The sequence below is a fragment of the Diplotaxodon limnothrissa genome, linkage group LG11, assembly GCF_057381915.1.
Source record: "Diplotaxodon limnothrissa isolate DT_005_m linkage group LG11, D_limnothrissa_male_GT1.1, whole genome shotgun sequence".
Lineage (NCBI taxonomy): Eukaryota > Metazoa > Chordata > Actinopteri > Cichliformes > Cichlidae > Diplotaxodon > Diplotaxodon limnothrissa.
The window spans coordinates 4,935,660-4,951,534 of NC_140606.1; the positions used below are offsets into that span (position 1 = coordinate 4,935,660).

At 39.1% G+C, this 15,875-nt stretch overlaps 1 protein-coding gene across 4 annotated transcripts in view; it reads left to right on the forward strand.

The window, feature by feature from the left end:
• The window catches only part of adgrb1a (adhesion G protein-coupled receptor B1a), a 161,614-nt gene that overhangs the window by 94,756 nt on the left and 50,983 nt on the right, over positions 1-15,875 (forward strand). For all 4 annotated transcript variants that reach the window (XM_085364988.1, XM_085364986.1, XM_085364989.1 and 1 more), the window contains exon 17: positions 12,988-13,114. In XM_085364988.1, the coding sequence (XP_085221114.1) occupies positions 12,988-13,114 (127 nt within the window). The remainder of the gene's footprint in view (positions 1-12,987; positions 13,115-15,875) is intronic.

Below are 15,875 nucleotides of genomic sequence, written 5' to 3' on the forward strand. Positions count from 1 at the left end.
CTGAACAGTACTTAACACATTGGCTGGTTATTGTATGTATACACCTATATATGTGAATATTTTTTATGGTGAAGCTTTAAGATAATCTGAAGCTAAAGAAGAAGAATATCCATCCATCTCCCCCCCCAACCCAAGGGAGGTACTCTGGGGAAATAATGACCAAAATGAACAATTATGTCATTATTTACTAAGATCTTTTTTGTTTTTTAATGTTATTCTGTGATTGCTCAGGTCTTTTCACTAACCACATGGACCCTCTGTTTCCATTTCTTTGACACATTTTACCACAGCTAACAGTGACAAGTTATCATAAATTTTACTATATTTCTGAAAATCTCTACTATACTCCAACTTTTAATCCATATCTGGGAAACGTAGGCTTTGGTGAATGATTTAGAGCCCAGAATGTGAACGTTGCGCATTGTTTGCATATTATTATTATTATTAAAAACTAATTAAAAAAACAAACTGCATCACCCAGTTACAAGCTATGCCATGTATTAAAATCAGACCCGCATGCATAGTAATACATGGCACCTAAGTCAAGTCATTAGAGAGGCCATGCTCCCTCTGAAGTTCTTTGGCTAGGCACAGTGTTTTTAATCTTGACAAAGTCAGTGAGCTGCTCCCCAGTGGAAGGTGCTGAGTATGCTGGACAGCTTGGTTGCTCTTGTCTGGGACAACATTAACCCAGTGCTATCACTGCTACGACACTGATGTAGCGTGTGGAAAATTAAAAGTGTCGCTCACTGCTTTCCTCCCTCTCGCAACCCACGCACAGTTATCAACATGAACGATAGTGAGCAGCTCAGAGTCTACTGAGAGAGGAGAGAGTGTGGAGGAAAGAGAACGAATAAAAGATACATATTGAACAGTTCGGTTTTACAACCTCTACGGGCAGATTCAAAGCAGTACTCATTTGTTCCTTGTCTTAAATGCCCTATTTGTTTAAGACTGGAAAATACAAAGAAACTATGTGAGCACTGAAAGACAGATGCGGACAGGGAGGAGGAAAGAGTCGAACATTTTGTAGCCTTATTGCAATGCAGGTTTGGATATTTGCATTTAGATGGGTGTATAAACTTGTGTTACAGAGACAGAGAGCAGAACATTCATCGCCTCAGTCAAGGGATAAAAATAATTTTGGTTTGGTGTGTAGAAACCTGGGGCAAAATAAACACGAAAGCACACGCAGATTATTTTGCCAAGTCTTATTCCCAAACCGATTTTAAAGGAAAGTATACATATTAATATGACGGTATTTTGCAATAATTTTCTGAACAGCTTCTTAAATTGATTATTTCCCCTGCCAAAAAAAGACATTTTCAGTTCATGGAAACAACTTTTCTTATTAAAATAATCCTGCTTCTTTCTCTAAATAATTGTATTTTTATGCACGAAAGTCAGTGCCTCCTGTGCAGAATTTCTGTTCCCAGTTTTCACACAGCCCTGAAACTAAATTTGTTTAGGCCAAATTCTTATGTTATGAATGCAAGCTTTAATGTGATAAATACTGGTACATTTTTATCTGTCTAATATTTACTCAAAACCAGCATCTATAAGAGTTTTATTTTGACCAAACTGATCATAATCACCTCGTAGATATCGCCATATTCAGCAAGCTTAAATGACGACAGAGACAAAAGCAGGAACACAGAAAGGACAAAAGAATCCAATCTTGTGGTGTTTGGGTGCGGGGTTGGGGGAAGAAACGTTCTATGCGAAATTAAAATCTATCTAGGACAGGAGCTATGATTAATGACTTAATATTTGGGAGAGAAATTGGAATATGAGGAGACGTCCTTGTCATGTTGATAAGAGCGTTGAAGCTGCCTGGGCCTTCACTTGCATCAGGCTTCAATCTCCTGGAATCAATAACAAGAACATCAGCAGTCTCTGTCTCCCTGTCTCACACATGTTGGCATTAATACTACTTTGTTTACAGTATACGTTTTCCTGATGTGCTATAAATACTAAATATTAATTGGCATCAGAATAATATTGCCGTGAATGGCAGCTCAGACACTCTGCCAGTGATACACACTGTTCACTGTATTCTCCTGTTTGTATAGCTTTTCTATAAAGTGGAGTGGGGCAGGTGGACTTTCAAAAAAAAAAACTGAGCATCTTCTTTGTCAATTAAAATTATTATTTTCTTTGTTCTTTGGCTTTCAAGACCCTGGAGAGCATTTAATTAAAAATGAAAAGGCATTACTTATTTTCTTATTGCAATATCGCCATGCTTATTGTTATAGTGTTATTTTCTGGGGGAAGGATAAGAGTTAAAAGGTTGTTGGACCTCAGAGGGTTGAATAGGCTGGCCAACTGGGAGCGTACAAAAAAGGCATTGAGGAAGATACAAGTTTATCTGTCTGTATCTGAAAGCCCCACAGGATCTTTGCTCAGGCATTCTCTACCAATCTAACGAGCATATCCCATTTTGATCTCAGCACTTCCAAGCCATACTCATACTCTACTATGCCAGACGCTTGGTTATGGCATTCCATTTATGGCCCGCCTGCTCCAAACTTGCGTCTTATCGTTATGTGTGAGATTGTCCCAGGGGCGTCTCTGCACCGCATTCACCTGGGGTTCTGGTGTGGTAGATCCCAGCCTCTATGATTTTTGTGCTCAGAGCTTGTTCCTTTGATGCATGATTAGTGGCTCAGCTATATTTCAGTCCACCTTTGTCTAGTCACTAGTAGGATTTCTCAATATCAGCCACTTCTTCTGTCTGCCGGTGTTAAATACTGTGCAGGGGCCAGTCCTTCTATGATTGCAGGGGCCAGTCCTTCTATGATGGTTCCTCTTCTCTTTTTGGTTTCTGCTACCTGAGATATTCATTAAGTATATTGTCTTGATGTAAGTGGCTTCCTATCTCTTCCTTTGGCCAGCTTATTATCCCAGCAGGGTATCTCATCACCGGCCTCTTCATGGTTCCCATTTGCCTATGGGATTCCCAGGTATCTGTAGCTGTCATCAATGTCTCCAGTGTTTCCTTCGGGTATTGCAATCCCCTCAGTTCTGACTACCTTCCCTGTCTTTGTTACCATACGACTACACTTCTCCAGTCCCAGTGACATTCCCTTCTGTAGATCCTAGTGGATCAGTGAAGGTGACTGATGATTGCTCTATTCCGCAGTTGGTATCCATAGCCAGGCTTGTCAGTGGTTTCACTGAGGGGTTTCAGGCCATTATAGAAAAGCAATGGGAACAGAGCATCCTTTTGGTAGATCTGCACTTGATAGTGACTTTTGCAACTGGCCAAAGTTGGCCTTTAGTGTTTTTTGCCACATCCCCATGAGTTCTTGATAAAGGCTCTTAGGGTCATGTTGATCTTTTATAATTCTAGGCATTGCATGAGTCATAGGCTCTTTTTTTAGTCAATCCAGGCAGTGCACAGGGGACAGAGAGAGAGAGAGATTTATCTACAAGGAAACTGTCTTTCGTAGGGTTATGTGTTATTGTGTGCCACACAGTAAGCTTATTTCCTGAGCGTTTTCTGACAGTCAGAACTTCATCCCACATGTGAATGTTGTGGGTTTCAATTGGCTTGTTAGAAGTTTGCAGAGGCGTTGAGTGAGAAAAGTGTCTTTTCACTGTCAACCAGATTTAGAGGAAACATCTTTTTCAAGATATCTTTGCAATGACCTGTGAAGGCAGCTTTCCAGCTTTCAATTTCCCACCAAATCTCAACTTTTGCTTTGAGAAGTCAACAGTCTTTCAGTGTCTTTTCACAGAAGTTTTGCCTGAGAGGGAAATAGGTTGAAAAAAAAACACGTGTCTAGTAGTCTACAGGGAGTGCAGAATTATTAGGCAAGTTGTATTTTTGAGGAATAATTTTATTATTGAACAACAACCATGTTCTCAATGAACCCAAAAAACTCATTAATATCAAAGCTGAATGTTTTTGGAAGTAGTTTGTAGTTTGTTTTTAGTTTTAGCTATTTTAGGGGGATATCTGTGTGTGCAGGTGACTATTACTGTGCATAATTATTAGGCAACTTAACAAAAAACGAATATATACCCATTTCAATTATTTATTTTTACCAGTGAAACCAATATAACATCTCCACATTCACAAATATACATTTCTGATATTCAAAAACAAAACAAAAACAAATCAGCGACCAATATAGCCACCTTTCTGTGCAAGGACACTCAAAAGCCTGCCATCCATGGATTCTGTCAGTGTTTTGATCTGGTCACCATCAACATTGCGTGCAGCAGCAACCACAGCCTCCCAGACACTGTTCAGAGAGGTGTACTGTTTTCCCTCCTTGTAAATCTCACATTTGATGATGGACCACAGGTTCTCAATGGGGTTCAGATCAGGTGAACAAGGAGGCCATGTCATTAGTTTTTCTTCTTTTATACCCTTTCTTGCCAGCCACGCTGTGGAGTACTTGGACGCGTGTGATGGAGCATTGTCCTGCATGAAAATCATGTTTTTCTTGAAGGATGCAGACTTCTTCCTGTACCACTGCTTGAAGAAGGTGTCTTCCAGAAACTGGCAGTAGGACTGGGAGTTGAGCTTGACTCCATCCTCAACCCGAAAAGGCCCCACAAGCTCATCTTTGATGATACCAGCCCAAACCAGTACTCCACCTCCACCTTGCCGGCGTCTGAGTCGGACTGGAGCTCTCTGCCCTTTACCAATCCAGCCACGGGCCCATCCATCTGGCCCATCAAGACTCACTCTCATTTCATCAGTCCATAAAACCTTAGAAAAACCAGTCTTGAGATATTTCTTGGCCCAGTCTTGACGTTTCAGCTTGTGTGTCTTGTTCAGTGGTGGTCGTCTTTCAGCCTTTCTTACCTTGGCCATGTCTCTGAGTATTGCACACCTTGTGCTTTTGGGCACTCCAGTGATGTTGCAGCTCTGAAATATGGCCAAACTGGTGGCAAGTGGCATCTTGGCAGCTGCACGCTTGACTTTTCTCAGTTCATGGGCAGTTATTTTGCGCCTTGGTTTTTCCACACGCTTCTCGCGACCCTGTTGACTATTTTGAATGAAACGCTTAATTGTTCGATGATCACGCTTCAGAAGCTTTGCAATTTTGAGACTGCTGCATTCCTCTGCAAGATATCTCACTATTTAGACCACACCCCTTCTCATTACAGAGATGCACATCACCTAATATGCTTAATTGGTAGTAGGCTTTCGAGCCTATACAGCTTGGAGTAAGACAACATGCATGAAGAGGATGATGTGGACAAAATACTCATTTGCCTAATAATTCTGCACTCCCTGTATATAGTCTATAGTCTAGCTAGATTATTTGTCCAGTAGTTATTATTTCTCTGCTAACACATTCTCCATTTCTCCATAAAATATGGAAATTATTTTCTGTGCTGAAAAAAAGAAAATGTAACCAGAAACTAGACTGGTGCCTATATCTGACCAGACTGGAACTGAAAACAAAACTAAACAGCTAATAGTCTGAAGATTTTTGGAATGAAAGAGCATTTTATGTTTGAATTGTGCAATATATCCAAAAAACAAAACAAAACAAACAAAAAAAAACTTTAGCTTTACCTTCAAACATTCACAGCAACACAGGAGAAAAGATTTTATTTCTTTTTCTTTTTTAAATCAGAGGAAAGAGCTTTTAGTGTGTTGGCTAAACATTGTTTACCAGACTGTAGCCAATAAACACTAACCTTGCTTTTGACCATACAAATCAACCCTGCCGTCTCAGTTAATTTACAGAGTTGATGCTGATGTTGAGCAGCTGCCTCAATTCATCAGAGATGTTGGGCTGGAGTTTTCATCAATTACTGTAATACAAGGGAAGGTGAAGATTAGTGGATAGGGGTAGGCAGCATATTTATTTACATGTGTCTCTGAATAGAAAGAGACTGCATTACAGGGAACACACTGTTGTGTTTATAGTCAGAACATGCTAATCAAGCGTGTTCTAAGCATGCCAGCCTGTGTATGGCATGTATATGGTCTGTATAGATTATCATCATCATCATTTATTTATATAGCACTTTAAAAACACACCTGGTAGACGAAAGTGCTGTACATTACTAATATGCACATAGTAATAAAACCAGACATAGCAATAAAAAAAAACCAAATAAAATAAAAATGTTAGTTACCCACAGAGTTAAAAGCCAGGGAGTAAAAATAGGTTTTTAATAATGATTTAAAAACTGGCACTGATGTAGCCTGTCTAATATGGAGAGGAAGGTTATTCCAAAGCATCGGCGCTGCAACAGAGAAGTTTCAGATTAGATCTTTTACTTCTTAAATTTTTTATTAATTGGCCACTTAAGACACCACAACAAGTACAACCACAAATGTTATTGACACCAGATCCAGTTGTTATGTGAACATATCAACAAGAAGTAGCCTGAAGACACAGATGTAACCTAAACCATTTTGAAGCTCTGTGTTGTAATCTGCACTGCTATCTGATATGCAGCTCCCAAGAAATGTAAATGCACATTGTGTTAACGTGGCTGTACAGGTATAAACATTAGCAATGACACTGCCGTCTGTGCAGATCCCAGAGTTGTATTTTTTTTGTCATATATCACAAATGTTTTTTTTCCCTATTATTCAGTTTTTAAAACCTTGTTATTCTTCATAATGTCACGTTATTGTTTTCTGTTTCTGACTGTTAATCCAGTCAGAAGTACCCAGTTTTGCCTATTCACTTTTAATAAATGGAAATATTTAATTTTCAAATTTTTGCCATGGCTCCTCAGTTAAAGTATTATGCAGTATCAATAAGGGTAAGGACGCTCTGTCAGTTATTTTGAAGAATGACTCCACTGCTGCATTCATCATGGTGATATGGAACGTCCCAGCCTGGAAGTTATCAGAACATTGGAAACACCACCAGATCTACCTGAGACAGTTGGGGTGTACCCTGGTTATGCCACACATGAAAAGGAGAGTTGATGCTGCTACATTGTTAGCCCTAATCCAATCACCAATGACCTCCTGGGAGTGAGGAAAACTCTCCTTGCTTATGTGACTGTCTAATACTCTGCTGGACAACCTACTTGAAGTGTTATTGTTACCTTTGGTACTGAAACAAATACAGCAAGGTAACAACTGTTTGTTCCTCCGTTCACAGCCAGTATGCCCCGAGTATAGCATGGAGCACAGTTGTGTGCTATAAGTGCCTGTAGTTTATACTTAGCTTTAGTTGGTTTTAGTTATTTCCAGTCCCACTGCAATTGTAGTGAGAGTTTGATTGGCATTGCAACCAAGAAGTCTAATTTGTTCCTGGTGGCTGACAATCTCTATTGTCTTGGCAATCAGGGAACAAAGAAAATAATATGGAACGGTTACAGCCTATGATAGCTTAGTCCTCAGAGGTTTAAGCTAATGTATCCACTGCTGTGAAAAATGCCCTACCTTCCTAATTTCTTATTCTGTTCCATAGTTGTCACACACACGTGTTTCAAATCATCAAACAAATTTTAATATTAGACAAATACAACCTGAGTATGTACAAAACATAATTTTCTAATTATTTGATTCATCAAGGGAAAATAGCTATTTGAAGCTATCTGATGTAGTGTGAAAAAGTAACTGCCCTTTTACCTATCAGCTGGTTGTTGATGGTTCTTGTGAGCAACAAGAACTATAGTCAAGCATAGTCAACTATAGTGAACTGTCAATGAAATTGAACTCAGCTCTCCAAATAATGTAGTAAATCACAGGTAAATTTAATTTTATGTAGCAAATCAATTCCATTGTACCAAGGGAGCAATTACTTTTTCTCCCAGAGCCAATTAGGTTGGAACTTGCAGGACCTGTGATAAACTTTCCAGCAAATGACTGAAGACATTACCAGTGAGAGTGAAGAACACCATTAACTTACATATGACTAGTAGATACAGTAGAAGGTCACCTGGCTGAACTGGAGCCAGGAATGTCTGCGAATGACCAGCTGGCACCTTCAAAGTGATCCATCCAAGTTGTACACAACTTTGGAAACCCTCATTCATCTACTGTCTTGTGTTGCTCGCACATTAGCCTCCAGAACAGCTTAATTTTGCATAGAATGGAATGGAATCTAGTATGGACTGAGATCTGGTATCTGTGACAATCTGTCAGTGCGCCCCAGGGTGGCTGTGGCTACAATGTAGCTTGCCATCACCAGTGTGTGAATGTGTGTGTGAATGGGTGGATGACTGGATATGTAAAGCGCTTTGGGGTCCTTAGGGACTAGTAAAGCGCTATATAAATACAGGCCATTTACCATCACAGATTTGTCTTCCTTTAATGAGTCAACTGTACAATAAATATTCCACAAAAAAAAGAGAGAGAGAAACAAGGCTGCATTTTGGCCACATGCTAAATGCGCACAGTTAAAGAGAGATGTTTAAAATCAGAAATAAACTCTCTCGCAGACATTTGTGGCTTACAGTGTGTCTGTTATTGTATGGCAAATAGGTATGCTGAATAAATTCCAATAAAGTGAAAGGACAAATGAGAGTGTGAGAGAGAGAGAGAGAGAGAGAGAGTGTGTGTGTGTGTGTGTGTATTTGTTTGTTTATGTGTTAGCTTCAGGAGGTGACTCAGTGCTGACATTAGCACATCACCTCTAACAGAAATCCAATATATTAGGAATGAGTGCAGTTTCTTTGTGCAGATGATGTGATTAAGTCTTTCTGTGAGCCGCACCATGGCCTGCGGACAGTTTTGCCCCCACTGTCTAATTGGATAATTTAGGTGCTGGTCCAGCAGCCCTGCATGGAACAGTGTCCTCTGCCAAGAACTGGCCACATGGATAGTAAGGTGAATGCCAGCATTAAGAAAATATAGTGTGCTTTTACAAGGATGATCTATGTAGGAGCAAAATCTGGTTCTGGACAGTTCAGCAAATAGCTACATTTTTAAAATGTCTACATGACAAATAATATTATTTTATTTATGCCCTAAAGTAGGTGCCTGAACACCAGACCTAATGGTGTTGCAAGTATTTAAGGGTTGCCGTAATTAGGTCTAGTGTAAGGGTTATTTTAGTTCTACTGAATGCAGCTGAATGCACGTGGGGGTACATGACAAACAGTGAAAATATGATGATGATGATAACATTTGGTTTGTCTCACAATTGTATGTTTGTTTTCATTATTACTGAATGAGGAAGATGTTGTGTTTGTATATAAACACAATGGCTCGTTGTTAGGCACACTTTAATGTTAAAGTGATTACATCACACTCTTCCACTTCTTCTCTAACCTCCTCATTTGCCTGTTTCACAGTGGCATCTCTGGCCTAAAGGAGTAATAGCAACCATAAAAGCACAGTACATTCAGATTCAGTCTACATAAGCTTGTACACACAACAGAAGCCGTGGTTTTGAGAATTCCATTTCACAAGGAAAGGCAGAGCTACCACCAAGTGACAAAAGCCCAGTTTCAGTATGAGGGATAAGCAACTTATATCTATGGGAACTTTTCAGCTACGCAATCATCTGTCAGAACATGTGTCGAAAAGATGAGATCAGCATTATTTAGGACTAATTTAACTCCCAGTTATACTGCGATTAAGACCATCTTTTCCTAAGCAATGCAACAAATTAACAGGTTATCACATTAAACCACAATTTACCTAAGCACAATCAACATCCATCAGCATCTTCTCAGGAAAAAATACATTTATTATATAACTGGGTGTTAAGTCACACATTGAAAGTAGTCCTGATCACATTTTGTGGACATATGCTGTGCCAGCTATTGTGCCTTATTGTGCCTCTGTCTGTACACCGGATCTGACAAGGAAAGAAAACAAACACGGGGGACAGTGACAGTCAGCTGGTCATCCTGGTGAACCACCAGTGAACCTGACTCAAACACTCTCCTCCACACGGTCCCCATTTATAAAGTTCTCTGCAAACAAAAACATTACTGCTAACTAGTGGCTTTTCCCCTTTCAGAGTAGCTAGGCAACACTGAAGAACCACTTTTTGCTTGGGGGAAAAAAAGTGAAACTGAACAATCTTTCCTCAGTTTTTAACATAAAAACTTTTTGCTGCAACACCAAAGTGATCCCCACAAACTCCTTTTTAATATCAACTTCCTTGTTTGCCATTTAGTTGCCACTAACCGACCCAGTGACGTCATATTCTGTACTCACACAAAATGGTGCTACTTGTGCTCTAATAACTGTAACTTAAAACACTTATTTTTTTTAAATCCAGCTTTAACCTCCTAAGACCCAAACGCTTTCATAGCGTGCATCTTTTATTTCTCTTTGATATTTGGCTGACTGGGACCTGATGAATGTAAAAACAAAGAATTACCTGATTTTTTTTTTTTACCTGATCTTTGTTTCTGATAAAAATGACATCCACATATGAGGACATTCACTTAAAATTTATAAATTTAAATACAAAGAAATGAACAGTTTCTAATATTTATGGTACTTTTATTTCATTGGGGAGAGAATATCAACTCAAAGTAAAACCTAAAAAACACATTACATGTAAGTTCTAAATTGATTTGTATGCTATTGAGTGAAATTAGTATTTAATCCTCAAGGAAAACATGACTTAGTTGGCAGGTTTTCAGGAGGGATTTTGGCCTTTCTTTACAGAAATGCTACATGGAATGTTAAGAGGTAAAAAAAGAAAAGAAAAATAACTTAAACAATCAATAATTATTGATATTGGTCTCAATTTATTTTCTGCCAATTGACAGCTGTAGTTTGGTGCTTGGTTTCCGTTCATCATTCTTAACATTCAGCTGCTTTTTCATCAGTTTGACTGTGTCTAAATTTCTGTGTGCACTGAAGCAGGGTAACATAAGGCTGGGCTTTGTCAGGAGCCTGGTCAAATGGAGTTTTGCTATCTAATTGCCAGAGATGTCAAATTATGAAACCGTGAAGCTAGAGTGTGTCAGACTGCTTTGATTTGACCAGCAAAACATCAGCCTTTTGACACTAGCATGTTCAAAATGAAAAATAAGTGGGTTGAGCTTGTGTGTCTCCCTATCCAACACGAGTGAGAACGTGTTGCCCTATCCTTCCCTGTGACATCATACAGAACCAAGAGTATAACTGTTAGAAACAGTGTTTGCAGTAGAAGAAACTTTAGATGTCAACAAATCCATAATCTCATACAGTCTTAAAAAGATGGAATTAACTGGTCAACTCAGCAACACTAAAAGGCCCAGACAAGAGAAAACTAAAGTGGATGATCACAGAATTCTTTCCAAGTTAAAATAACCCCTCCCACAACATTTAACCAAGTCAAGTCCACTTTCGAAGAGGTAAGTGTGTCATCAAAGTATTTAGTTAAGACACTTTCATCCTTTCAGGAATGTAAATACAGAGGTGTATATTAGACTTCACCTGAAAACATCTAAAAGAGCTCTGAAGAGCAGATCTCTTATATATTAAACCAAGATTTATTTGTAACAGAATGATAGGAGGAGAAAAATAGGGAGAGGAACAGCTCATGATCTGAAGCATACCATTATATTCTGTCAAACAAGGTGCAGGTAACATTATGCCATGGCCATTTTATGGTTGCTGTTGGATAAAAGTCCCTAACTTTTACTGCTAATGTGACTCTCAGGCTTGGTGCTTCAAATTGCGAATAGAAGTTGGAACCAAACCATACTGCTGAGCAACCCAAGAACCATTACAGGATTAAAAAGGATGGCAGAGCAACCCACAAACAAGCTGCTAAAAAAATAACTGATATATTTTAAGTTCACATTTAGAATAAATTTATTCCCAACACTTACACCAATGCCACTCTTTGCATATTTTTGCAGTATGATAGAATAACATATACATTTCTGTTTTTATGCTAGTGTAAAAAAAATTACTCTTGGTGTGCCCACCTGTACTCTATATCAGCTATTCCACATTAAAATACTTCGTCGCTACTACTTTACTGGCCCTTTTCCACAGCAGGCATTCTGAACAGCCATGGCAGGAAATAAGCAGGTGTAACTGATATACATGTAATGGTCAGTTTTCTTTATTTTTCTTTCTGCTTTGATCCGCTGTCAACTGTGAAGAGCTGTGACTCATTAATGTTACTGGGTTATGTTATGTTACAAAAGATGCAGTGGTATTGATCACTGGGCCAGATTTCCATTATAGTGGCACTGCTTTCTGCTCATGCTTTGGTGTACTTTTTAATAACAGGCTTTCAAATTGTATTATCGTTAAACAATAGGGCCAGAAAAAAGAAAAAAAAAACATTAACGCAGCAGGCATTCACTGTAGACAGGAATGAGCCGCAATATAACTTAATACAAACGTATTTCACGTTAGGTATTAAAATAATTCCAGTTGTTTCCAAACTTGCCACTGATCCACCGTCATAGGGCACTGATCGCTGTATTAATTAACAGCGATCTTGATCAACACGCCATGTTTCCATGTCTGCAGCGCTGCTTTCCCAGCATGCACCAGTTTCCCATCAGAAATTGCATAATTTGTTGCCTCTTTTTTATATGAGGCATGCATGGGAATTTTAACATTATGATAAAAAAAAAATTACATTAAATAAAGAACTCTACTGTATATACATTGTGCATAGTACATATAGCACAATATTGTAATGGCTAATATTTAGCTCACTTGAAACAACACGTCACTATTAATATTATTATTATTTTTAATAATAATAATGATAATAATAAGGACAACGATGATAATAATGATAATGATCCCGAGTGGTTCAGATGTGAGTGTTGGCAGTGTGTTTCTGTAATGTGTCCGGGCTGAGAGCTGCAGCACGCCGCCTTGTAGCGCCTCATCGTCGCCTCCAGTCCGCTGTGTGCGCGTGCCTGCTGCAGCGGCAGAGATGTAAAGTGGATTAAAGAGCCGGGATAACGCGGTGGGATTTGAACCGCCGTTTTTTCTTTTTTCTTTGCTTTCTTTAATTTGCCGGGGCTCTCTTATATTCACCGCATCGCTTTTCTCTTTGTGCTTGTGTGTGTGTCTCTCTCTGTGTGTACGTGTGTGTGCGCGCGCGCGCGCGTGTTTCTCTCGTGCAGCTCCTCTCTGCTGGGATCCTGGTCTGCCAGGGGCTGCAAAACCGTGCTTGTCGACTCATTCAGAACCAAATGCTCTTGTGACAGACTGTCCACCTTCGCCATTTTAGCACGGCTAAATCCCGAAATGGTAAGTCCGACAACCTCCCATGACTTCCATAAAGGTATCGGAGACGGGATGTGTTTTTGTGGGGTTCTTTGAGAATGCATCAGCTGTTTCTTTTTTTTTTCTCTCTCTCTAAAGGGCGTCATTGTCATTACATATCAACAGATCCTCCCTCTTTCCCCCTCCTTCCTTTTCTATGTCTCGACATGCCAAAGCCATGCTGCAAAAGGTTATTAAAGGCTTGCCAAAAAAAGGATTTTATTTAGGGGGTGTCTTTACTTATGTGGCTGTTTATCTCTTCCAAGAGGAGGAGCAGCACCGTGCTAACCTGTGGTCTCTGCTCTCAGATATTCACACACATGACACCATGAGTAGGATTTCAAATCATGTTAGAGCTGATGATCATAACTGCATGCCCCTCAAATTCCACACCCCTCCTTAATTTTCTTATTTTAGGTAAACGCCAACAATTGGTGTTCACATTAGCATATTTTCCCATAATAGCCTGTCAGTTGTGTCTCCATGGTTATCACAGGCCCAGTGGAGAAGGTGCTGCATGGCAATTCCATAATCTGTACTACAACAACAAGCAGCAGGACACATTTTACCCAGACTTGGAGGTAAAGCAGGACACAGAACACAATGCCCTTCCATTGTGGCTGCAGCTGGGCTCAGCAGTCAGCTATGTGTCTTCAGAAATCCCAGCCGAATCCCAGTGACTCAAACGTGGCCCAGTTTCTGTGGGCACAGGGCTGTGTCTTTGTGGCAATTTTTCATTTAGACCGATTAGTTATTATTAGACTGGAAATTGCCTCAGAAGCAGTTTGTTCACTAGTTGCCCTGGTAACAACATGGGCACAGAGGCTTTCTTAAAGATACAGGAGGCAGCAGGCTGCCCGTCATGCTGCCTGAACAACTTAGAGAAAGAGGCTAAGCCAAGGGGAAGAGCTGAAAAAAAAAACAGACTGGCTATAGCGCAGCCACCACGTATAAGTTAATTCAGGTTTTGATTGAACTGGGAAGAGCTGGGATGAAAGGTGCTGATGGAGTGTGGTTGTGGTTAGTTTAGCATAGCTTATTGATATTTAAAATTGTAATAGTAAACAAAAGTCATGTTGGTAGGTACCTTGGTTTGGGACTTGGTTCATGTGTGAAAGAGATTTTGAAAAAGTAGTAGTGCCCACTGGGCATGATTGGGCATGGATACTTGCTAACTAACTAACAGACTAATAATTAAGCACTGCTTGAGACGTGTAGTTCAAAGGCGAGAATAAGCAGGAGAGTCCTAGTGACTTTACATCTTACTGGTATCTTATCTTACTGGTACTTATATGGATGAGTAATTAAAACCTTTCTTTTATAGAGCTGTTATGAAAAGGGAAACCATTTCTTTTACAAGGACTGACCCTTGATGCCAGGACTTTTGATGCAAGGGTCATGTATCCAATGGAAGAAGTCCAGTTTTTGGTACTTAGACATTGATTGCATTTTTCTGATGCATCACAGCCAGTCCAGTAATGATAGAGATGCACGGTGTTGTTGACCAGGTAGAATTTTCACACTGGAACATCCATTAAATCGCAAGTTTTTGATAATGTCTTTTAAATCAGTTGAATCCTTTGTGTTCAGTAGAAATGTTTGACACTGCTATATTTTAATATAATATAATGAAATTGCTTTTCTTATTTTGTGGGTTTAATGATTCATGTTATATTGTAACTAGATCAGTACAGGGATCAAAAATGAGGACAATCTATTCGCTCCTCTCAACCTCCAGATGAGCCATTCAGTTATCTGGACAGGACCTTGGCTGAGGGAGGAGAGGAGGAAAAAGCAGGAGGTCATACCTTGATAAGTTACAAGCTGACACACTGGGCACAGTGCGAGTATGGAGCAAACCGTCTTGCTTAGGAAGAAACAGTAGAACAACAAAAAGGCCTTAACAGTCGATTGTTTTTTTGATATCCAAGTGTGTCTGTGGAGACATGTAAAAAATCGCTGTATAATATGTATTATCTGAATTAAACACATTGTAAAAATGAGCTTCCATTTTATTAATTTAGTCCTGGAAAAAGGACAAATAGTTTAAAAATCAGTTAATAATTTAAAACATTTAGTTAATCAACATGCCAAATATTCACTGTCCAACTTGTCAAATTTGAGAATTTGCTACTTTGTCATTAGAAATGTGCTATCTCTGAGTCTTAGACTTTCAGAATATATATAAAAATGTGAGAAAATTTGTTAAATTTGTGAGATAGTTATGTCTTTTTAACTTTTTATAGATAAAATAATCTCTATGTGTTTGCGTACGTAAAAATAGCACACCCTGTTTAAATGTTTTCAACGGTGTATAGGAGAGGTAATTGAAACCCTATGAAATTCATCTTTTATGCATAAATATTCAGCTGGAGATTTTTATGATTAATCTGGTAATATTTTTTCAAATAATTAACTGTTAGTTACTAAACAATTACAGCTATAATTAGAAATTGGGCCAAGAGCTCTCCTTTTAGCCCATAGACAGTTCTTAACCCCAAAATATTTCTTTTCAAATCAGCGAGGCAAAGACAGTTAATCATTTTGTTGTTTTATTTTTTCCCTTAGTGGCATCAGCAGGCAGAAATTATAGGGGTGAAGAATAGTAATGACACTGAGGATCTGAGGTCATTTCTTTAGTCCTTCATTTATACCTTGAATTATGATGGCTGTGGACTGGTAGTCATTCTTGTTCTAGTTCTTTGCTTGTTTGCTTGAATGGCACATGGGTAGTTGGTGCATTAAA